This window comes from Danio rerio, chromosome 2 (assembly GCF_049306965.1).
Source record: "Danio rerio strain Tuebingen ecotype United States chromosome 2, GRCz12tu, whole genome shotgun sequence".
In the NCBI taxonomy this organism is placed as follows: Eukaryota; Metazoa; Chordata; class Actinopteri; order Cypriniformes; family Danionidae; genus Danio; species Danio rerio.
The window spans coordinates 51,691,453-51,709,708 of NC_133177.1; the positions used below are offsets into that span (position 1 = coordinate 51,691,453).

The window sequence follows — 18,256 nt, forward strand, 5'->3', positions numbered from 1 at the left end:
GAGCTCAGGTAGATCTCGATGACTCCCCTTCTTGCTTGTTGCTAAGTGTCGGATATGTATGCTTAAAATATGTACTCGGAGTTTAGCTAATGTATTTTGATTAATGTTTAGAATGCTTGTTTTTGAACTGTGGGAGGAAACCGGAGGACCCGGGGAAAACCCACGCGACCACGGGGAGAACGAGCAAACTCCGCACAGAAATGCCGTCTGGTTTGGAAAGGAATTAAACCAGGGGCATTCTTGCTGCGAGACAACAGCGCTAATCGCTGGCCACCGTGACGCCCGTTTGAAAGGAGGGAAAGTAGGGTTGGGTGGGGGGGTTTCTTCAAGATAAAGATATTGAGATGAGAAAAGTCTGGTTATTTATTGTGAGTTAAGGATCGTCTGATAGGATAATCAGTCATTAGCTAAAGTTGGAACAGCTGTGAACAATCATAAGCATGTGATCCTCTCGAAATTTGTTTATGAATAAACTTCACTTAAAAGTAAATCATTATATGTAGAGTACAAAACAAATATATCAAAATGTAATCAGAAGTCATTTAAAATTTAAGAATGCTCACTTTTTCTTTCAAATAGAGTGGAACAAATGTAGCCAGTCCACTTTATTTATAATAAAAACATTTAAAGCCACAAAATAATTACAGTTTAGTGGAGGTAAAATCTAATAATGAAGGATTTTTCATGATGAAAGTTGAACTTTCTGAGGATAGAAATGTTTTTTTTTTTTTACAGAAGTAACTTGACCAAGATACAGCACTACATGTCAGAAGAAAAGCACACAAACACTATCAGGAATCTGAAAGTGTTTATTGATAGTAGAATTCTCAACAACTCAGGTTATGTTGTAATGAGTTCCAAACACTGAGCAGGCATGACATCTGTAAGAGATGTAAAGAGCAGATGGCTTCTCGTGGTTCTTTGATGTCAGAATGCATACAGTGATTGGTCTGTGCAGGGACATCAATAAACAAACATGTAATATACAGTATACAATTGTTTTCATCACTGTTAACGTCTGTCTTTAAAACACGGGTGGGCAAACTCGGTCCTGGAGGGCCGGTGTTCTGCATAGTTTAGTTACAACACTAATTAAACACACCTGAATGTGCTAATCAGTGTCTTCAAGATCACTGGAAATCTATAAGCAGGTGTGTGTGATTAGAGTTGGAGCTAAACTGTGCAGGACACCGGCCTTCCAGGACCGAGTTTGCCCACCCTACTTTAGAACAACTTTTCAATCATTGAAGGTAAGAAAATAGGAAAAAAAAGTCTAATCTTGAAATCCTGTGATGTATGGTCACCTGAGTTCATTATTTAAGAAATTAGACTCACTGATGTATTAACTAAACTAGGAATTACTAAACTAGAGAGTATATCATCATTCATTTTTAAATAATAAATTCTGCTAATGCCTAATTCTTATGAAATTGAACATAAACATTATCTCTTTGAGTCTGCGCACACTCAACTGAAGATTAAGGTGTGTTTTTACATTCTTCTTCTGAACGGTTTTCCATATGGTTGATTTCCTGATGAAACACCTCTCCATTGTTACCCTTAATCCAGCTTATTTTGCTGTTACTTTCCAACTCCATGCTCTTCAGCCTTTTGGTGACCTGGAAAACCATCAAGAAAGAATAATAATGATAATTAGAAACAAAATTCATATGAGAGATTAAATTTTATCTATGGCTCTAAACCAAAACAGCGACATAGGTAGTGCTGTCGCTTCACAGCAAGAAGGTCGCTGGTTCGAGCCTCGGCTGGGTCAGTTGGCATTCTGTTTGGAGTTTGCATGTTCTCCCTGCATTCGCTTGGATTTCTTCCGTGTGCTCCGGTTTCCCCCACAGTCCAAATACATGTGGTACAGGTGAATTGGGTTGGCTAAATTGTCCCTAGTGTATGAGTGTGTATGGATGTTTCCCAGAGATGGGTGTGGCTAAAAGGGCATCCGGAGCGTAAAACATGGGCTGAATAAGTTGGTGGTTCACTCTGCTGTGGCAACCACTGATTAATAAAGGGACTAAGCTGAAAGGAAAATGAATAAATGAATGAATAAACTAAAACTAGAGCAATGTTTATGATATTAGTGAGGTTAGTTGCCTTTAATGCAGCAGGTCTGAGGAATATCACTGGACAACAATAAAATTGCAATTAGCCAAGAGCTATGTCTGCGTGTAAACATTGAAAAAACATTCTGCTCCCATGTTCTTTCAGAGATTGGCCTATAATTGTTTACAGTATAAAGGAATTATTTCCTCAATAAAACAATTTAACAGAGACAGAACTTTCATATATTTGAGAATTAAGTTAACTTAGTGAAAGATTATAAACATATGCATAGCAGCAATATAATCTGCAGCTAATTTAGCATTGATCTGCAGTTAACTTTGGTGTTGAACCCTGTAAATGTTAACAAAAAAGTGCAAGATAAAAAGTAACAGCCTGCAATATCTGCTACCAGATCTATTTTCAGTTGTCAGACACCCACATAAAAATATACTTTAGTAATTTATAATACATGCTACAGTGTTTTTTAACCATAATGACACCTCCAATAGAGATAGAGAGGTTGCACAATCAGCTAAAATGTTGTTAGAATTGGTTTTTATGTATGGGTGATCTATATTGCATCACCAAAAATGTTTGAGGTCTTGTCCATGTGTTGTGTGATAAGTTGGTATATTAATTATTGTGACAGGTCTGTGTGTGTGTGTGCGAAAACTTTGTAATGTTGTGTGTGACTCGTTGCAGAAAGGTTTGAATAACTTCACAACAAATACATCCAGTAACTACTATTGGTAACGTTCTTACTATAGTATTTCTCATCAATTGTAGATCAGTTTCCTTCTAATCTGTGCTTTTTTATCTGAAATGAGACACTGCAGGAGATAGAGACATGCATCACGAGATCTCTATGGCTCTGACACGCACATAGGAATGGTAGGCAGGGAGAACTAGCTCATTTGCATTAAAGGCACAGGCATCAAAAACAGCTACTATGTGCACAGAGCGGAACATTTGCATATTCACAATGATATAATAAATAATGTGATGAGTATTTTGAGCTGACACTTTACAAACACATTCTGGAGACACAAAAGGCTTATTTTAAAGGGCACCTGTGGTGAAAAATCTATATTTTTCAATCTGTTTGGACAGACATGTTTGTAGACTATAGTGTATAGACCAGGGGTCACCAACATGGTAGCCCACAAGGATTAAATGAGTTGCCCACAGGCCTGTTCTAAAAATAGCTCACCATTGCACCACATACCAGTAAGCTGAATCTAGTATTTTTTGAAACTATTCTTTTTAAATCACACCTGCATCGGTGTAAAATTTGTTAATGACATTAAGGTAATAATTAAAAGTAAATTGAGAAAAATTGTTATTTAAGAAGTGTGTATAAAAACTGGTAGCCCTTCACAATAATTGGTACCCAAGAAGTAGCTCTCAGTTTCAAAAAGGTTGGTGACCCCTGGTATAGACCATTATATTGAGGTGATATAAACACACCCAGTGCTTTTTTTTTTTTTCAATTTAACAACATAAAAACGGTGAACCAATTGAATCGGTTTTGAGACTGACCGCAACTTGACATAGGAGTGCGGTCCCCCATGCCACCGGATTGATTGACAGGCGCGCATTCTATATTCTCAGTTTGTTGTTTTACATCTGCCTTTTTCAGTGTGTAAGTCAAAGCGATGTCACCAAAGGAACACCCCTGTTCAGTTTTTATACGCAAGGCTCATTGGGCTCAACACAAGAGCCTTTATCGTCTTCCTATGAATGAGCAACAGAGATTTTACATTTAGCGGCCATCTGAGCTGAACGCACAGTGAATGCAGTGTATCGAGATTTGGGCCATTAAAAACAACTGAAGGAGTCTCTCAGCACTCTCTCTACGAAAACCCTCGTTTGATCTCGGCTGGCGGATCAAAATTCACCACATGATCGCTCTCATCGGTGCCATTGTTTGTAGCTTGAGGTGGGTTTGCAAACCTGTGTACTTTTCATTGCGTCTTCCTTAATCGTCAGCTGTTTGCATTTCCTACGGTTACAGAAGCTCCCTGTTTTCTCAACTAGGTGCAGCTGGAAAGTGTGAGTCTGTTGCCTCATGTGCGCGTTGCTCTATTGGAAATAACGAATTTGCCTTAATTAATAGCCTCAGTCTAAGTTAATTTAGTGTGCGTGGTTATGAGTCTCGGTGTACAAGCTCAGAACTTTAAACTAGCACACAGTTGGGATAACTTTGTTTAGTTGCTGCGGTTTTGTTCCGTGCAGAAACACGGTCTTGAGAAGCCTTAACGATTTATTAACCGTGACGAATTAATTTAATTCAATTCAATTCACCTTTATTTGTATAGCGCTTTTACAATGTAGATTGTGTCAAAGCAGCTTCACATAAATGGTCATAGTAAATTGGAACAGTGTAGTTCAGTTTTTTAGTGTTTAAGTTCAGTTTGGTTTAGCTCAGTTCAGTGTGGTTTAAAATCATTACTGAGAGTCCAATCACTGAAGAGAAAATTCATCGATGCGTAGCTCTACCAATCTCAAACCATGCAAGCTAGATATGACAGCAGAGAGGGGAAAAAAACTTCACCGATTGGTGAAAGTGAAGAAAAAAAATCTTGAGAGAAACCAGACTCAGTTGGGCACGACCATTTTAATTTCTCCGCTGGCCAAACGTCTTGTGCAGAGCTGCAGTCTCAGTGGCAGAGGCTGGAAGCTGGCCCCAGCGAAGACTCATCAAAAGCGCTGTTAATAGTGAAACCAGTTAATCGTTACATCCCTATACGGATGATGCATGCATCGTTACATATTGGCTGTAAAACTATACAAAGACACAAAAGATTTTGTAACTACCGCTCTGATACATTCTGAAACATTAGGAAAATTGATTCATCAACAGTAGCCTCTGCTAGGTCTGTGTCCGAGTCGACGGATAAATGCCGATCATCTCACTCGTGTTGCTTCTCTCTGTCTGCCTGTCTGTTGCCAAATACAAAGTGGGGGAGCTCTTGGCTCCGCCCCCTGGTTAAGTTGGGCGGGAAGTCGAAACTAATTTTCATGTGTAGCAACACACCCCTGAACAACGACCTGTGTACACGCTCCCAAAATGACACTTTTTAGCACATTATGATAAAAAATCTGAATTGTGTTTTGAACTGAACCTAAACTGGCACACTCAGAAAAAGCCATAATATTAATATTAAATCTTAAAAAAAGAGGTGAAATAGGCGCCCTTTAAGTAGAAAAAAAAATCTTTTTAAAAATTAAATGAAATGCCTTTTTCCGTTATACATTTAATTTGTCATATGTGACCCTGGATTAGTGATTAGTGTGGATATTTGGTAATATAGATTTCCACATATTCTGAAAGCTGAATTTTTCTGCCATGTTACACAAAACCATGACATGCTTTCATGCATTTTTGTAAATGTGGAGCAAAGAAATGAGGGTTGTGTTTGTTTGAGTGTTGATTTTAAATATTCTCAGATAATTGATCACGGCTCCTTTAAAGCAGATACAAACCTGATTCAGAATGGCAGTCTGGAGGGAAGAGTCATGCAGTTTGCAGTTTCCATTACAGGACAATTTCAGTCTGACAGTCTGCTTCCTGATTAATTTATCATCTAGAAAATGCAGATATAAGGTCATCTTCATTATCATCAACATAACTTCCGAACAACAGCAAGTTTGACATGTGATATTTGTTTCTGTAACTGGCTAATCTCACCTCCATAGCAGATAAAAGGCTGCTGTAGATCACAGCTGTATGGAGCCCATTGCCCAGAATCATTTCTTGTCATGCCGACACAGTCAACAGATCCTGCACTCTGGGTTGGTTGACCTGCTGCCCAGTATCTGAAGGAGCGATTCCATTTGTCAGACCATTCCCAAGAGTCCCGGAACAGACCAATCCAAAAGGGGGTATACTTGATCACTATGTTGATTACAGTGGTTTCTTCAACAGAGTTCCTTATGGTGACCATATCCGCGAAATTCTGTCTGCAATAAGTCTGTGCCTCTGACCAGTTTTTATCAAGTAATATTATGGCATAGTAACCTCCCGCTATGAAGAAATTCAAAACAACACATTTTAGCTATGCATATATTAGAGACCAACTAAAAGGTATTACCTCTTTTTTGGATTTTCCATAACATTTTTATTGAGTTAAATGTTAATTTAACATCTGTTGCACAAATTACTGATGTAGGACTCTATTTTGACGGTCCATGCGCAGAGCGCAAAACGCAGGGTGCAAACGTTTTCAGGGCATGTCAGAACGCATTTTTGCTAATTTACAAATGGGAAAATGCGCTTTGCGCCAAGGCGCATGGTCTAAAAGGGTTGAGTCTATTTTCTTAATGAGTTATAGGTGTCTTTTGTGAATAAACAAATTAGAGTCTTATCTCCCATTCTCTTTAAGAGCCAGCTGCGTCGGGCCAAGAGCGCATTCGCTATTTACAGGACGCAAAGTAAGCCTAAGTGGAAAAAATGAGCATTTCACAAGCAAACAGTAAACAGTTGACAGTTTTTAACAGAAAACTGTTAAAAAGAGCGTTTACTGCGTGAGAATGAGACATAATGAAACTACTTTCACATTCGCTCTTGGATAGGGAAACCTTTACGCACAGACATCAATTAGCCTATAAATAATTAATTTCGTTTGTTAAGCGCAAAGATTTGTTTCAAAACTATTTTTAAATTCTAAAACGAATGAATGAACAATAATGACCAAGTGTGGTCAAAATACTGAGTTATTTCCAAATACACCTGCCATGCCCCATATGGTCTAAAACCTGGCAGGTGGGCAAATCTAAGCTTGTTTTTAATAAAACAAATATAAATATGGATATAATAAATAATACTGCTAATAATAATAACATTAAACAAAAGCAAATTGTTATGAATGAACTGTTGCTGTCAGGAACTATTTTCCCAGCCAAAGAACAGCATTAAATGAATCTTTTTAAAAAAGATAAAACATATTTTTGGAATAATACATATTTTTGTAACCATTTTATGAAAGTGATAAATAACCTATGGCTATGCTATTATATAAGAGACAACAGTACCTTACTTATATTTTTAAAGATGTTTTAAAATAGTGTTTTAATAACAAAAAACATTTTACTCACCATTGATGCATATGGAGCTCTTCAGATCTGAACAATTAGCTGTTAACCAAGTTCGATTGAGATAAACACAATCATTTCCACTGACTGGTTCTCCTGGACCCCAGTCTTTGTACTGTGCGATTGTATCATCTCCATCCGACCAAACCCAACGCTTCTGTGTCGCTCTCTTCAGCCCAATCCACACTGATCCATTGTATCCTGCATCCACTGTATTTATCAACCTGTTCACATCCTCCACGGTGTCTACAGTAGCCAGATCAGTGAATCTCTCTCTGCAGTAACTCTGAGCATCTGGCCAGGACATTGGCAGGTTCATATAATTATACTGACGAGAAACAGCAGAACTGCTGCAGAAGAGCCCTGTAAAAACCAACATGTTAAACCATCTATATCTGCACATCAGCATAAAAATAAATTATAAATCAAGTCAAGTTGAGCTTTATTGTCAGTTTGCTAAAAGTGTGCACAGACAATGAAACAAAATGTCATGACTTGCAGGCACACTGTGCTACATAAATAAACATAATCATGAACACAACACAAGACGTAAGAGGTGTTTTTAACCTATTTTAAAAAAACTACCAAACTAACCTGACAGCAGAAGTAGCACAACCAGACTCTCAACCATGACTGCTCACACAGTATGCCACTTCTGTAAATGAGAAATGGGACATGAAGCAAACTTACTGTATTATTTTATTTCAAGAAATGCACACCAGTTTGCATGATCATAAACTGGCCTATGAAGTCATGGGGGTAATCTACATGTAACTAGACTTGCACAGAATATTTTATAATTTAACAGATACTAATGTAAACCACCTCCAAGTGTTTTCGGATATCACAAATCAAATTAAACTCTTACCTGTTTTCCTCAGTCAGTTCTTTGGGTGTTTACACAGAGAAAAAAACTTGTTCCGTCAAACAAGGATGGTTTAACTTGTTAAAGTAATGACATTTTAAATCCCCCCATACTATAAGACTCCCTGCTCTCTTTGGCCAATTTTGATTAAACACACCCATGAACAGCCAAAGTGGGAAGGTTTGACAAGAACAGAATCTGCAATGTGGACCGGATCTTAAGCTCTTTAGTCTAACAAATCCCCCAGCCCTCAGAAATTTGTTTACAAAATGTCTTGGAAAATCCCAAGTACCAACAAGAGTGATTTTTTGTGATGATAAACTTGAGTCATTTAATTAGCTTGTTTCAATCCTTCAGATTGCCTCTTAATTTTTGTTACCCTTCATCATTGATGTGAGTGGAGACACGATGTAGCTGAAGTTTCGTATAATTCGGCAATAGAAGTTAGCGATGCTTAGGAATCTTTGTAGTTCTTTTAAGATGCTGGGTTTGGGCCTTGGTACTGCTCTCACCTTGCCCTCCTCCATAGCTACTCTCTCTTATAAAATGATGTGCCCCAGAAAGGATACAGAGGTTTGTAGAAACTTACATTTTTCAATTTTAGCACATAATCTGTGGTCAATCAGTCGCTGTAATACTGCTTGTACATGATGTACAATTTTATCATAGGAGTCTCAGCCACCGGTTGAGCATGTCCCATAAGATGTCATTTATGAATGACTACTTGAAACACAAACAGACAACTGCCCTTCGGCCAGTCAGCATGACTCAATATTCATAGTGCCCAGTGCTGGTAGAGAATGCTGTCTTCCATTCATCTCCCTCCTTAATGCGGATTAAGTTGTATGTGCGCCGAAGATCCAACTCGGTAAAAAAAAAATCAGACAGGTAACTGTTCAAGTGCAGAGGGGACTAAGAGTAATGGATATCTGTATTTGACAGTGATTTCATTGAAACCTCGATAATTTGTGCAGGGGCAGAGCTCCCCATCCTTTTTCTCCACGAAAAAGAACCCCGCAGCGGCTAGTGACGTTGACGACTGCATAAATCTCTTGTCTAGTTCTTCCTCCATATACTTTTTTTAGGCTGATCAGTATGCAATCAGTAGTATTCACAGGGCAAAACAAGACTTCACACTGAACACATGGAGAGTATTGGTTTATTTGAGAGAGATGAAATCATCTAATTAGCTCCAGGCACAGGGTTTTGGAAAAAGGAGTTTGGATAGGGTTAGTACTCACGGGATAAGGGCCTTTGCTGGTTGGTGAGGGGAGTACAAGGGACTGAACTGTTGACAGATTCAGTAGATACAATCACTTTATTATTGTTTCAGATTACACAAGAGGAGAACATTTACACAAGTGAGAAATGTATTTTGGACAAAGGCGACTTTTGCATAGTTAGTTTAAATGTAAATTGAATGGAGCTGGTCCCATACTGAACTCGCATGTCAATTTATTTGAAGCTAACTCTTTAATCCCGATTTTACTATTTGGAAATTTTACAATGCAAATGCAAAAGAATACTCTCTGTATACATTTGTATATTGTAAGTTTAAAAATGTAAAGTTTAACAGATGTAGTTATCAAAAGTGAACAGGAAAAAATGCAGTATGCAATAGGCTATTTATATTGACCTTATTCTCCGCAGACGAGCGGGCGCTGCCATTTGAATCTTTTTGGCACGAGACTTCCGGTCTCATTCACTTCCATTCATTTTTAGACATTAAAAACTGCTTGTCATTTCTCCCATAGGCGACTGAAACGGAAGTTCTAAGACAATCGCGAAAAAAGGTGCACTTCCGCATTTTAGAATAAGGTCAATACAGTTGAAGTCAAAACCCCCCACCACCCCCCACCCCATTGAATTTTAAAAAAATATATTTACCAAATGACGTTTAACAAAGCAAGGAAATTTTCACAGTATGTCTGATAATATTTTTTTCTCCTTTAGAAAGTCTTATTTGTTTTATTTCGGCTATAATAAAACCAGTTTTTAATTTTTTTAAAAACATTTTTGGGGCAAAATTATTAGCACCTTTACAAGCCACCCTAATACAATGACTTGCCAAATTACCATAACCTGCCTAGTTAACCTAATTAACCCACTTAAGCCTTTAAATCCACTTTAAGCTGTATAGAAATGTCTTGAAAAATAAGTATTAAGTAAAATATTATTTACTGTCATCATGGCAAAGATAAAATAAATCAGTTATTAGAAATGAGTTATTAAAACTATTATATTTATGTGTGTTGAAAACAATCTTCTGTCTGTTAGACAAAAATGTTATCAAGTATACAAGCCATTTGGTACTTATTTATTCTTTCAAAAAATTATGTCAAAAATGCATTTAAATCCACAGCATTAATTCATAATTTAGTTAAACTTTTTTTCATTTAGAGAATCCACTTTAGCTTGTTTTTTTAAATTCATGCTAGATTCATTGACATTAAACAATCCAAAAAGTAAATTATTTAGTGATATTTGGATAATAGAGACTCCTAATAGATTTTATTTATTTCAGTGTTGTTTGTACAAAAAAGACCAAATAGATTTTATTTAAACAATTTTATGCACATGATTTGACTTTTTAAAGTAATTTGAATTTGCATCAGTTAAAATAAAAGTATAATGCCATGTCTTAACAGACTTTTTTACAGTAAAATAAATTGATGAAGACGTCTTTAAACAAATGTGTGTACTTCAAATACAATACCTTCAATTTTACATAGGGATAGATTTGTCACAGCCTTTGACGAACTTTGCTCTAAAGCTTCTGAGCACTAGAATACAAGCATTATATAACCAATATATCTTCACTGCTTAATGACAGTTTTCAAACACAATGATTAATCTAGCTATTACTGTAAAGTATATAGATCAGATGTATGGAGCATTACAACTATATTCTACTTTTTGTTATGAAGTGTAAATCGTTTTGATATTCAAGTAGCTAAATTACTAATTAGAAGAATTTTTTTTTTCACTGATCAGAATATCTTGAAGATATTATGAGACAATATAAAAACACTACAACTCATAACAAATCTACAACTACAAATGTCACAATATCATAATTACAGTAACATCAGTACAACTCATAAAAGATTGAATTATCATGTCTGCGTTTTTGAAAACAGCAGGGGAATATTAAATTTTGGCAACAACAGTACTTTTTAATATGAATAAATTATAAAAATAATAATAGCTGAGTTATTCTGTGGGTAAAATTATGTTTTTGTTGGTTTGATTACACAGAAAGGGAATACAATTCTATCCAAGAGCACTAATTTAGGAAAAAGCAGGCTATCTTTGCATACTTGGTCTAAATGCAAAAAGAAAAAAGCTACAGTAGTCCCACACTGAACTCTGGATTGAATTGGTCAATTGATTTGAAGCCAGTCTTTTAGTACTATTTTACAATCCAAATTTGCTTTATTTCACATAATTTTGGTTACATGCAAAACACAATACACATGATTACAACACACATCCAGGCATCACAGGAAAATTGGAATAATATGCACAGGATGTTATAATTCCGATGAAATTTACAAAAAGTGTGTTATTGTAAATCATATACATCAAACTGCAATGCTTACGTACAGTACATCAAGTCTACAAACTGTTTTTGAAGTATATTTTCTAGAGATCATAAATATATTTAAAACTAAAGCAAAGGGATAGTAATTAGATAGTAAAGAGATAGATTACCCAAACATGCAAATGGTGTCATCATTTGGTTACCCTTGTTTAAAACCTTTATGTGTTTCTTTTTTTCTGTTGATCACAAAAGAAAGATTTTGGAGAAAGCTGCAAACCTGTAACTATTGATTTCCATAGTAGGAAAAACAAATACTGTAAAAGTCAATGGTTAAAGATTTACAGCTTTCTTCTAAATGTCTTCTTTTGTGTTTAACAGAAGAACAAAACTTTTACTTGTATCAAAGGTTTGATACAAGTAAAGGATGAGTAAAGGATGACAGAATTTTCATTTCCATCCATTTAAATGCAAATTACAGGAGAAATGAATCTCCGTTCATTGACATATTCACTAACCTAGAAAGCATATAAACATGGAGGCTTTTAAATAAATAGACAAAGCTATTACTACTGCAAAATTCTACAAAAACAACAAACAAAAAAAATTCTTAACTTTATGATTATGAGTTTAGTAGAGTTCATTTCAAAGAGATACACTGAAGATTATGGTATATTTCCACATTCTTGTGAATTTTCCGTACGGTTGCTTTCCTGAGCAGATACCTCTTCCTCTTGACTCTTTATCCAGCTTATCTTGCTGTCACTTTGTAGCCCCATGCCCTTCAGTCTTTCAGTTATCTGGAAAACCGGGAAGAAAAAGGATCAATAATAACAGTGTTGGGCAAGCTACTTGGAAAATGTAATGAGTTAAGCTATTAAATGCTTTGCTTAAAATGTAGCTTAACTACACTAAATGATACCCCCTGAGAAATATAGCAAGCTAAAAGCTACTTTGCAATAGTAGCTTAGCTGCATATAAGCTTTTATTTTCACTTTTAAAATAGAGTAACTTCTGTCTCAGTAAGCAATAAAACTGCCAATAAACATATAAAGCATAATTGTTAATTTCAGTTATTTAATTAATATGCTGTTCCAAACATAAACAAATTTTACTAGACAGAAAAAACAAACAAACAACAAAAAAAATCACAATATCTTGTGTTGCACATTTAAAACTCTATAGTAATGTATAGTAAAGGGAAATGTTGTGGGAAGTTTGTATTATATGTGTCTTACACAAGTCCTACATGATGGTATTGTGGTGTTTGCTTCAATAATGCCTCTAATATCTGCATACTCCACTTGGCTTAATTCCATTTCTGTTTAGTTCAGTTATGACTTTAGTCAGATTAAGATAATCAAAAATCACTGTTTCGAGCTTATGTAGAGTTCAACAGTTCAAAATTCATGTTTAACTAAATAAGTTAGTAAACACAAGTACATCTTATTGAACATCATTTATTTTCATCACCAATTATCATAGTAGAACAGTTTCTCAAGCCGTTTGGAATGCATTTTGGAGACAGACAGGAGACAGATCTAATGCGCCACCTGGTTTGAGAAATCTTTTCTCAAAGACTTACGTTTTGTCATTATTTGTAAATTATATATATAAAAAAATCTATGCCTACCTATTATATATATATATATATATATATATATATATATATATATATATATATATATATATATATATATATATATATATATATATATATATATTACAGAGCATGCACAAACTTTTGTTGGTGGCACATTTTTTTAGGTATTTTATAGAACCATGGCATGTTGTTTGATAGTATTTTATAGTAATATCGTGTGTTGCATTAGGTCATTAGAAATTTTTGCAAATAATATATTATTATCATTATAATTATAATTTGCAAATAAATTATAAGCGTATTTGTTTAGCTATTAGGGAGAAGGTCAGTAGTTAAGGCCAAATGGAAGTCCACAAACAAGATTCTTGCATAATTCCCAGTTCTATCAAGGTGTTGCCGAACATAATGTAGTCTCATGTTGACTGCATCATCCACAGAACTGTTTGCTTTGTTGACAAAACTATAGAGGATCTAGCAAAGTTCCTTTTCAATTTTTTTAATTTGTTCCTGGCCTGATAGGGCTTTTATTTAAAAAAAAAAAAAAAATCCCTGAATTTTTCGCAAAAAAAAAAAAAAAAAAAATTCCCTCTACAAAAAAACATGTGGTGTTATTAACCTATATAATACTGTACTATGTTTTTCTAGCATCTTTCTCTGCTTAGGTTTTGTCTTTGTTCTTTAAGTGTCTCAAACTGCTTTTTCTGCTTGAAACAACTGCAATGGGGATTGGTGTTGTGACATTTTTGCATAAGCAGTAGCTGGAACAAACTGAAAATTATGTGACAACAACCATAATAGGACAGTTTAGTTGAGATTTTATTGTTGACTTATGTAATTACTTACGAGTTAGCGAGCCTTCTAGATTTGAGGATTTTTTAGGATTTTTGTCTTGGACTTATTACCTAAGGACATTGCAAATATGGGGGGACTTTAGTAAAGATGACTTTCAAAAGCCCTTGTTTAAGTTGAGAAAAGTTCATTGATGGGATTTTTGTCTTGGACTTGCTACCTAAGGACGTTGCAAATATGACAACAGGGTGAACGAACTTTCCTTGAAAGGGACTTTTTCAAGTTTGAGTTGAGAAAAGTTCAGTAGTTTTGTTAAGAATAGTTCTGATATTTGCTACATGCATCGACACATAGCACTGAGGTGCTCACTGTGACACGAGTTAGAGTCCCGGCACGAGGTCTTTAGTTAAAATAATATTACCATTATTATCACTATCATGCCTGATTCTGAGGTTGCACAGGAAGGGTAATGGCACATGGCTGTAATTCAACGAACAAGCACACAGTTATTTTAATATTCATTTCAATGTGCTTTCAAGCCAAATTAAAAAAGAAAGCAAGATTCTCTTCAACAGCTCTTGTAATTATATCCCATTTGAGAGCAAGTGTGCCCCTTCAGGGCTCAAAATTACCCTTTTTTCTTGGTAACACTGGTGCACCTACCAAAAGTTGTGAGCTACTAATAACTGTGCTGTTCTCACAGGTGCTGTCTGATATTGCACACATGATATTGACATATAACTTATTTACTTACGTAATCTTAATCACTAATCAGATGTGCCATTATTTGTAACTTTAGGTGGTTTCAACAGCTAAATCTGTCATTGTTGTTTTCATTCTCTCGTATCCAGACCTTTACGTTTTCACGACTATAGCTCCCTGTCATCGGAGTGATTGACAGCTGAAATTAACCAATTCAATCGCATTCTGTTCTAGCGCAGTGGGCCATTAAGAAGAGCTTGAAGGTGGGGCGAGAACTGCGGGCTTTGTTTACTGCAGCAAGTTGACATGTCAACTGTTTTAAACCATTCCTAAGCAGCTGCGTTTAATGTTTTTAGGTTCAAAGATGTGTGAATGCCTCTTAAATCTGTGCATGTGGTGAACATTTTGAGTGAAAACTGGTCGCACAACATGTTATGCATGCTCACAAATGCTCCCAAATATACTTTGACGTTGCAAAGATAAAATTTCGGGGCCCTGCCCCTGGTGGTACGGCAAAGTTAAGAGTAAAGGAAAGATTGGTAGATGTTCCTGCCATCATTTTCAGAAAGTATAAAAATAGCCTGACATAATGATTGCAGGATAGAACGGTAAAATGTGTTCCAGGAATCCCCAAAAAATAGGAGGGTTGACAAGCATGCCAGATACAAACCTGATTCAGAACGACAGTCTGGAGTGAAGGATTATTAAGTGCACAGTTTCCATTACAAGACAGTTTCAGTCTGACAGTCTGCTTTCTGATGAACTTATCATCTAGGGAAATAAAAATTCAAAGTCATCTTTAATATAAAATCAGCAGTTTGTAATGCCTCTTTTAAGAGTTATTTATAAGCATTTGATGAGTCTTTTGTTTCTGTAACTGTTTATACTTACCTCCGTAGCAGATAAAAGGCTGCTGTAGATCACAGCTGTATGGAGCCCATTTTCCAGAATCAGTTGTTGTCATGCCGACGCAGTCAACAGATCCTGCACTCTGAAATGGTTGACCTGCTGCCCAGTATCTGAAGGAGCCATTCCATTTGTCAGACCATTTCCAAGAGTCTCGGTACAGACCAATCCATAGAGGCATTAGGTAGTTTGCTAAAGTGTGTAGAGTGCTTTTGTTTTTTTTTGCTGTAGATGGGAGCCAGATCTGTAAACTGCTTTCTGCAGTAACTCTGAGCGCCTGTCCAATTCATCTTAATAAGTGTCATGCGATATCCATTAAATTCTGTAAAGAAATTCAAAGTTAGTGTTCAGCTATACATCTGGTGGAAAGACCACTTCAGAGTTTTAAATTCTTTTTTTTAGTTTTGCATTAGTGTGTTGTGCAATGAGTAAAATGTTTAATGTATCGCAGGGGTGTCAAAGTCAGTTCCTGGAGGGCCAGAGCCCTGCAGTTTATTTTCAACCCTGCTTCATAACTTACCTGTAGGTTTCAAACAATCCTGAAGGACTCAATTAGTTTCATGAGGTGTATATGATTAGGGTGAAAGCTAAACTGTGCAGAGCTGTGGCCCTCCAGGAACTGAAGATGCGTCCCAATTGGCCTACTATACACTATGCGCTTATACACTTACACACTACAGCATAGTATATGTGTGTAATGTCGTCCCAAATAGAACACTAATGTTTGTAAAGAGGAAATTTAAACTGTTTCCCTGATGACGTTTGCCAAATTAGTGAAACAAAAGACCAAACTACCAAGTAATACCTGCCAGGAGTATAACCGCATTCACCATTGGGAGGCGGTATAATCACTCATGAATGTGAATTTGCTTTCACAATTAAAAATAAATAATCCAATATCATTGCCTGAAAGCTTTACCCTTTCCGCTACGTGAGCAAAGCCGTGACCGTTGAGTGCACGAAGTGTCCAACATTACACACTTAGGGAAGTTTATTTATAAACTAATTTTGAGAAGATTGTGTGATTATGATTGAACACGGCTGGTTACGCATTAACTAATGTACGATTCACCAATAAAATGATTCCTAACCCACTATATAGAGCAGGGATTTCTCACTACAGTCATCTTCGATTTGAAGAATCCCCCCTTCCACACCTACTTCTCCACCTTTCCCTTCATAAGGGCGGCACGGTGGCCCAGTAATTAACACTGTTGCCTCAGCAAGAACGTCACCGGTTCCAGTCCTTAAACAGGTAGGTTGTCGTTTCTGTGCAAAGTTAGCATGTTCTTCCCATGCTCGCGTGGGTTTCCCCTGGGTTCTTTGGTTTCCTCCCACAGTACAAAAACATGCACCATAAGTGAATTGGTCAATCTAAATCCAGCACTACAGTCAAAAGCATATCTCGTCACACTGATGATTTTCTGACATCAGCTTTTCAGATTTTCAGACCTACCTGAGCTCAGAGCTCCCCTCTCGCCCTGCAAAGGGCAGGGAGCCCAGGGCTCAAGGACCTTTGAGCTCAGAACTCTCTCCCGAGACAGCATGGCAACTTGCTTTATAATCAATCATCAGCTAAGTGTGAACTCTTGTAATTTTAACGGTTGAATAAGTGTATCATCCGGGTATTTTTCAGTGTGAAAGCGCTACTTACACTATTTATACTACAAAATGGCGTAGAATAGTGCATAAGTATTCAATTTGGGACACACCTGGAGTTTGACACCTGTGTTCTAAGTGAATCGGTTGAATTAGTTCACCAAATCGAACTGAATCATTTGAAACAATTTGCATCTCCAATAAGAACTTTTCCACAAACTACTTACTTTTTAACATGTCTGATACCCCCTCAGACTCAAAATAAACCAATTTCCCAAATTATTGAGTTATTAGAACAGTATACAGAGATTAGATTTGGGAACCGGTGAACTGATAATACTGCACAAGCGTAATACAGCAGGTGAACCGGACACAAACTGTATATAACAGCTACTATTACTATTACTTGTATTAGTGATCCTGATTGCGAACTAATTGTTCTTTTTAACCAGATCTTCTAAGTCAGGGGTGTCAAACTTAATTCCTGGAGGGCCGCAGCCTTGCACATTATAGTTCCAACCCTGCTTTAATACACTTAAGCTGCAGTTACCCTGGACTTTTCTCCCCATAGACTTCCATTCATACGCACGCAAATGCGTCAAACCGGAAATGTAAGCTTGTGCGACAGCTTTCGCAGTTCGCTGCGGAGCAAAGTTCCAGTTTGGTGAACTTTTACCTTCAAAATTGCAGCTCATGACTGCATAAGATCAATTGAAGAGCAAAACATGGCTTTTCTGTACAGAAGTTTTAAATATGGGCCAATAGCTCACTTTTTAAAATGTCTAATAATCTTATTTAATCCCGTTTTTTTTCACAGAGCTCTACTACAGAATTTCCAACACAATCTCACGGCAATTCTCACGTATGAATTCGTACAATCTAATTCGTTCAATTTAGTAAGATTTGCGCATCCCCAATGAAGGTTGGGGTTAGGGGTGGGGTTAGGTGCCACACCTTCTTTTTAAAATCGTACAATTTCGTACGACTGAACTCGTAATGCTGCGTTCACACCAGACGCGGCACGCGCATCAAGCATTAGAGCTAGTACGAATTAGCCACTAAACTGGAAAAGCGTAAAATACTTACGTTTCCTCTTGAGATT

At 36.5% G+C, this 18,256-nt stretch overlaps 1 protein-coding gene across 2 annotated transcripts; it reads right to left on the bottom strand.

Moving 5' to 3' along the window:
- Positions 1-790: 790 nt before the first annotated feature.
- On the bottom strand, positions 791-9,883 carry LOC141378917 (macrophage mannose receptor 1-like). Of its 2 annotated transcripts, XR_012394573.1 has the most exons (7): positions 8,018-8,304; positions 7,744-7,804; positions 7,153-7,512; positions 5,747-6,082; positions 5,542-5,642; positions 1,336-1,619; positions 792-1,051 (listed from the first exon to the last, which is right to left on the bottom strand). XR_012394573.1 is itself a non-coding variant. In XM_073930814.1 (6 exons), the coding sequence occupies exons 2-6, from the start codon at positions 7,778-7,780 to the stop codon at positions 1,479-1,481; spliced, it is 975 nt and encodes a 324-aa protein (XP_073786915.1). In that variant the 5' UTR covers positions 7,781-9,650; positions 9,841-9,883; the 3' UTR covers positions 791-1,478. The 2 variants fall into 2 exon arrangements, 1 of the variants encoding a protein (XP_073786915.1); XM_073930814.1 differs by adding an exon at positions 9,841-9,883 and having other exon boundaries at positions 791-1,619; positions 7,744-9,650.
- Positions 9,884-18,256: the final 8,373 nt, after the last annotated feature.

What these genes read in the sequence shown, in the direction of transcription:
- LOC141378917 (XM_073930814.1), bottom strand. Translation starts at nt 7,780, where the DNA reads ATGGTTGAGAGTCTGGTTGTGCTACTTCTGCTGTCAG. An exon ending in GCCTTTTATCTGCTATGGAG is followed by an intron (nt 5,643 to 5,746) that starts GTGAGATTAGCC and finishes TGCATTTTCTAG; the next exon opens with ATGATAAATTAATCAGGAAG. An exon ending in AGACTGCCATTCTGAATCAG is followed by an intron (nt 1,620 to 5,541) that starts GTTTGTATCTGC and finishes ATGGTTTTCCAG; the next exon opens with GTCACCAAAAGGCTGAAGAG.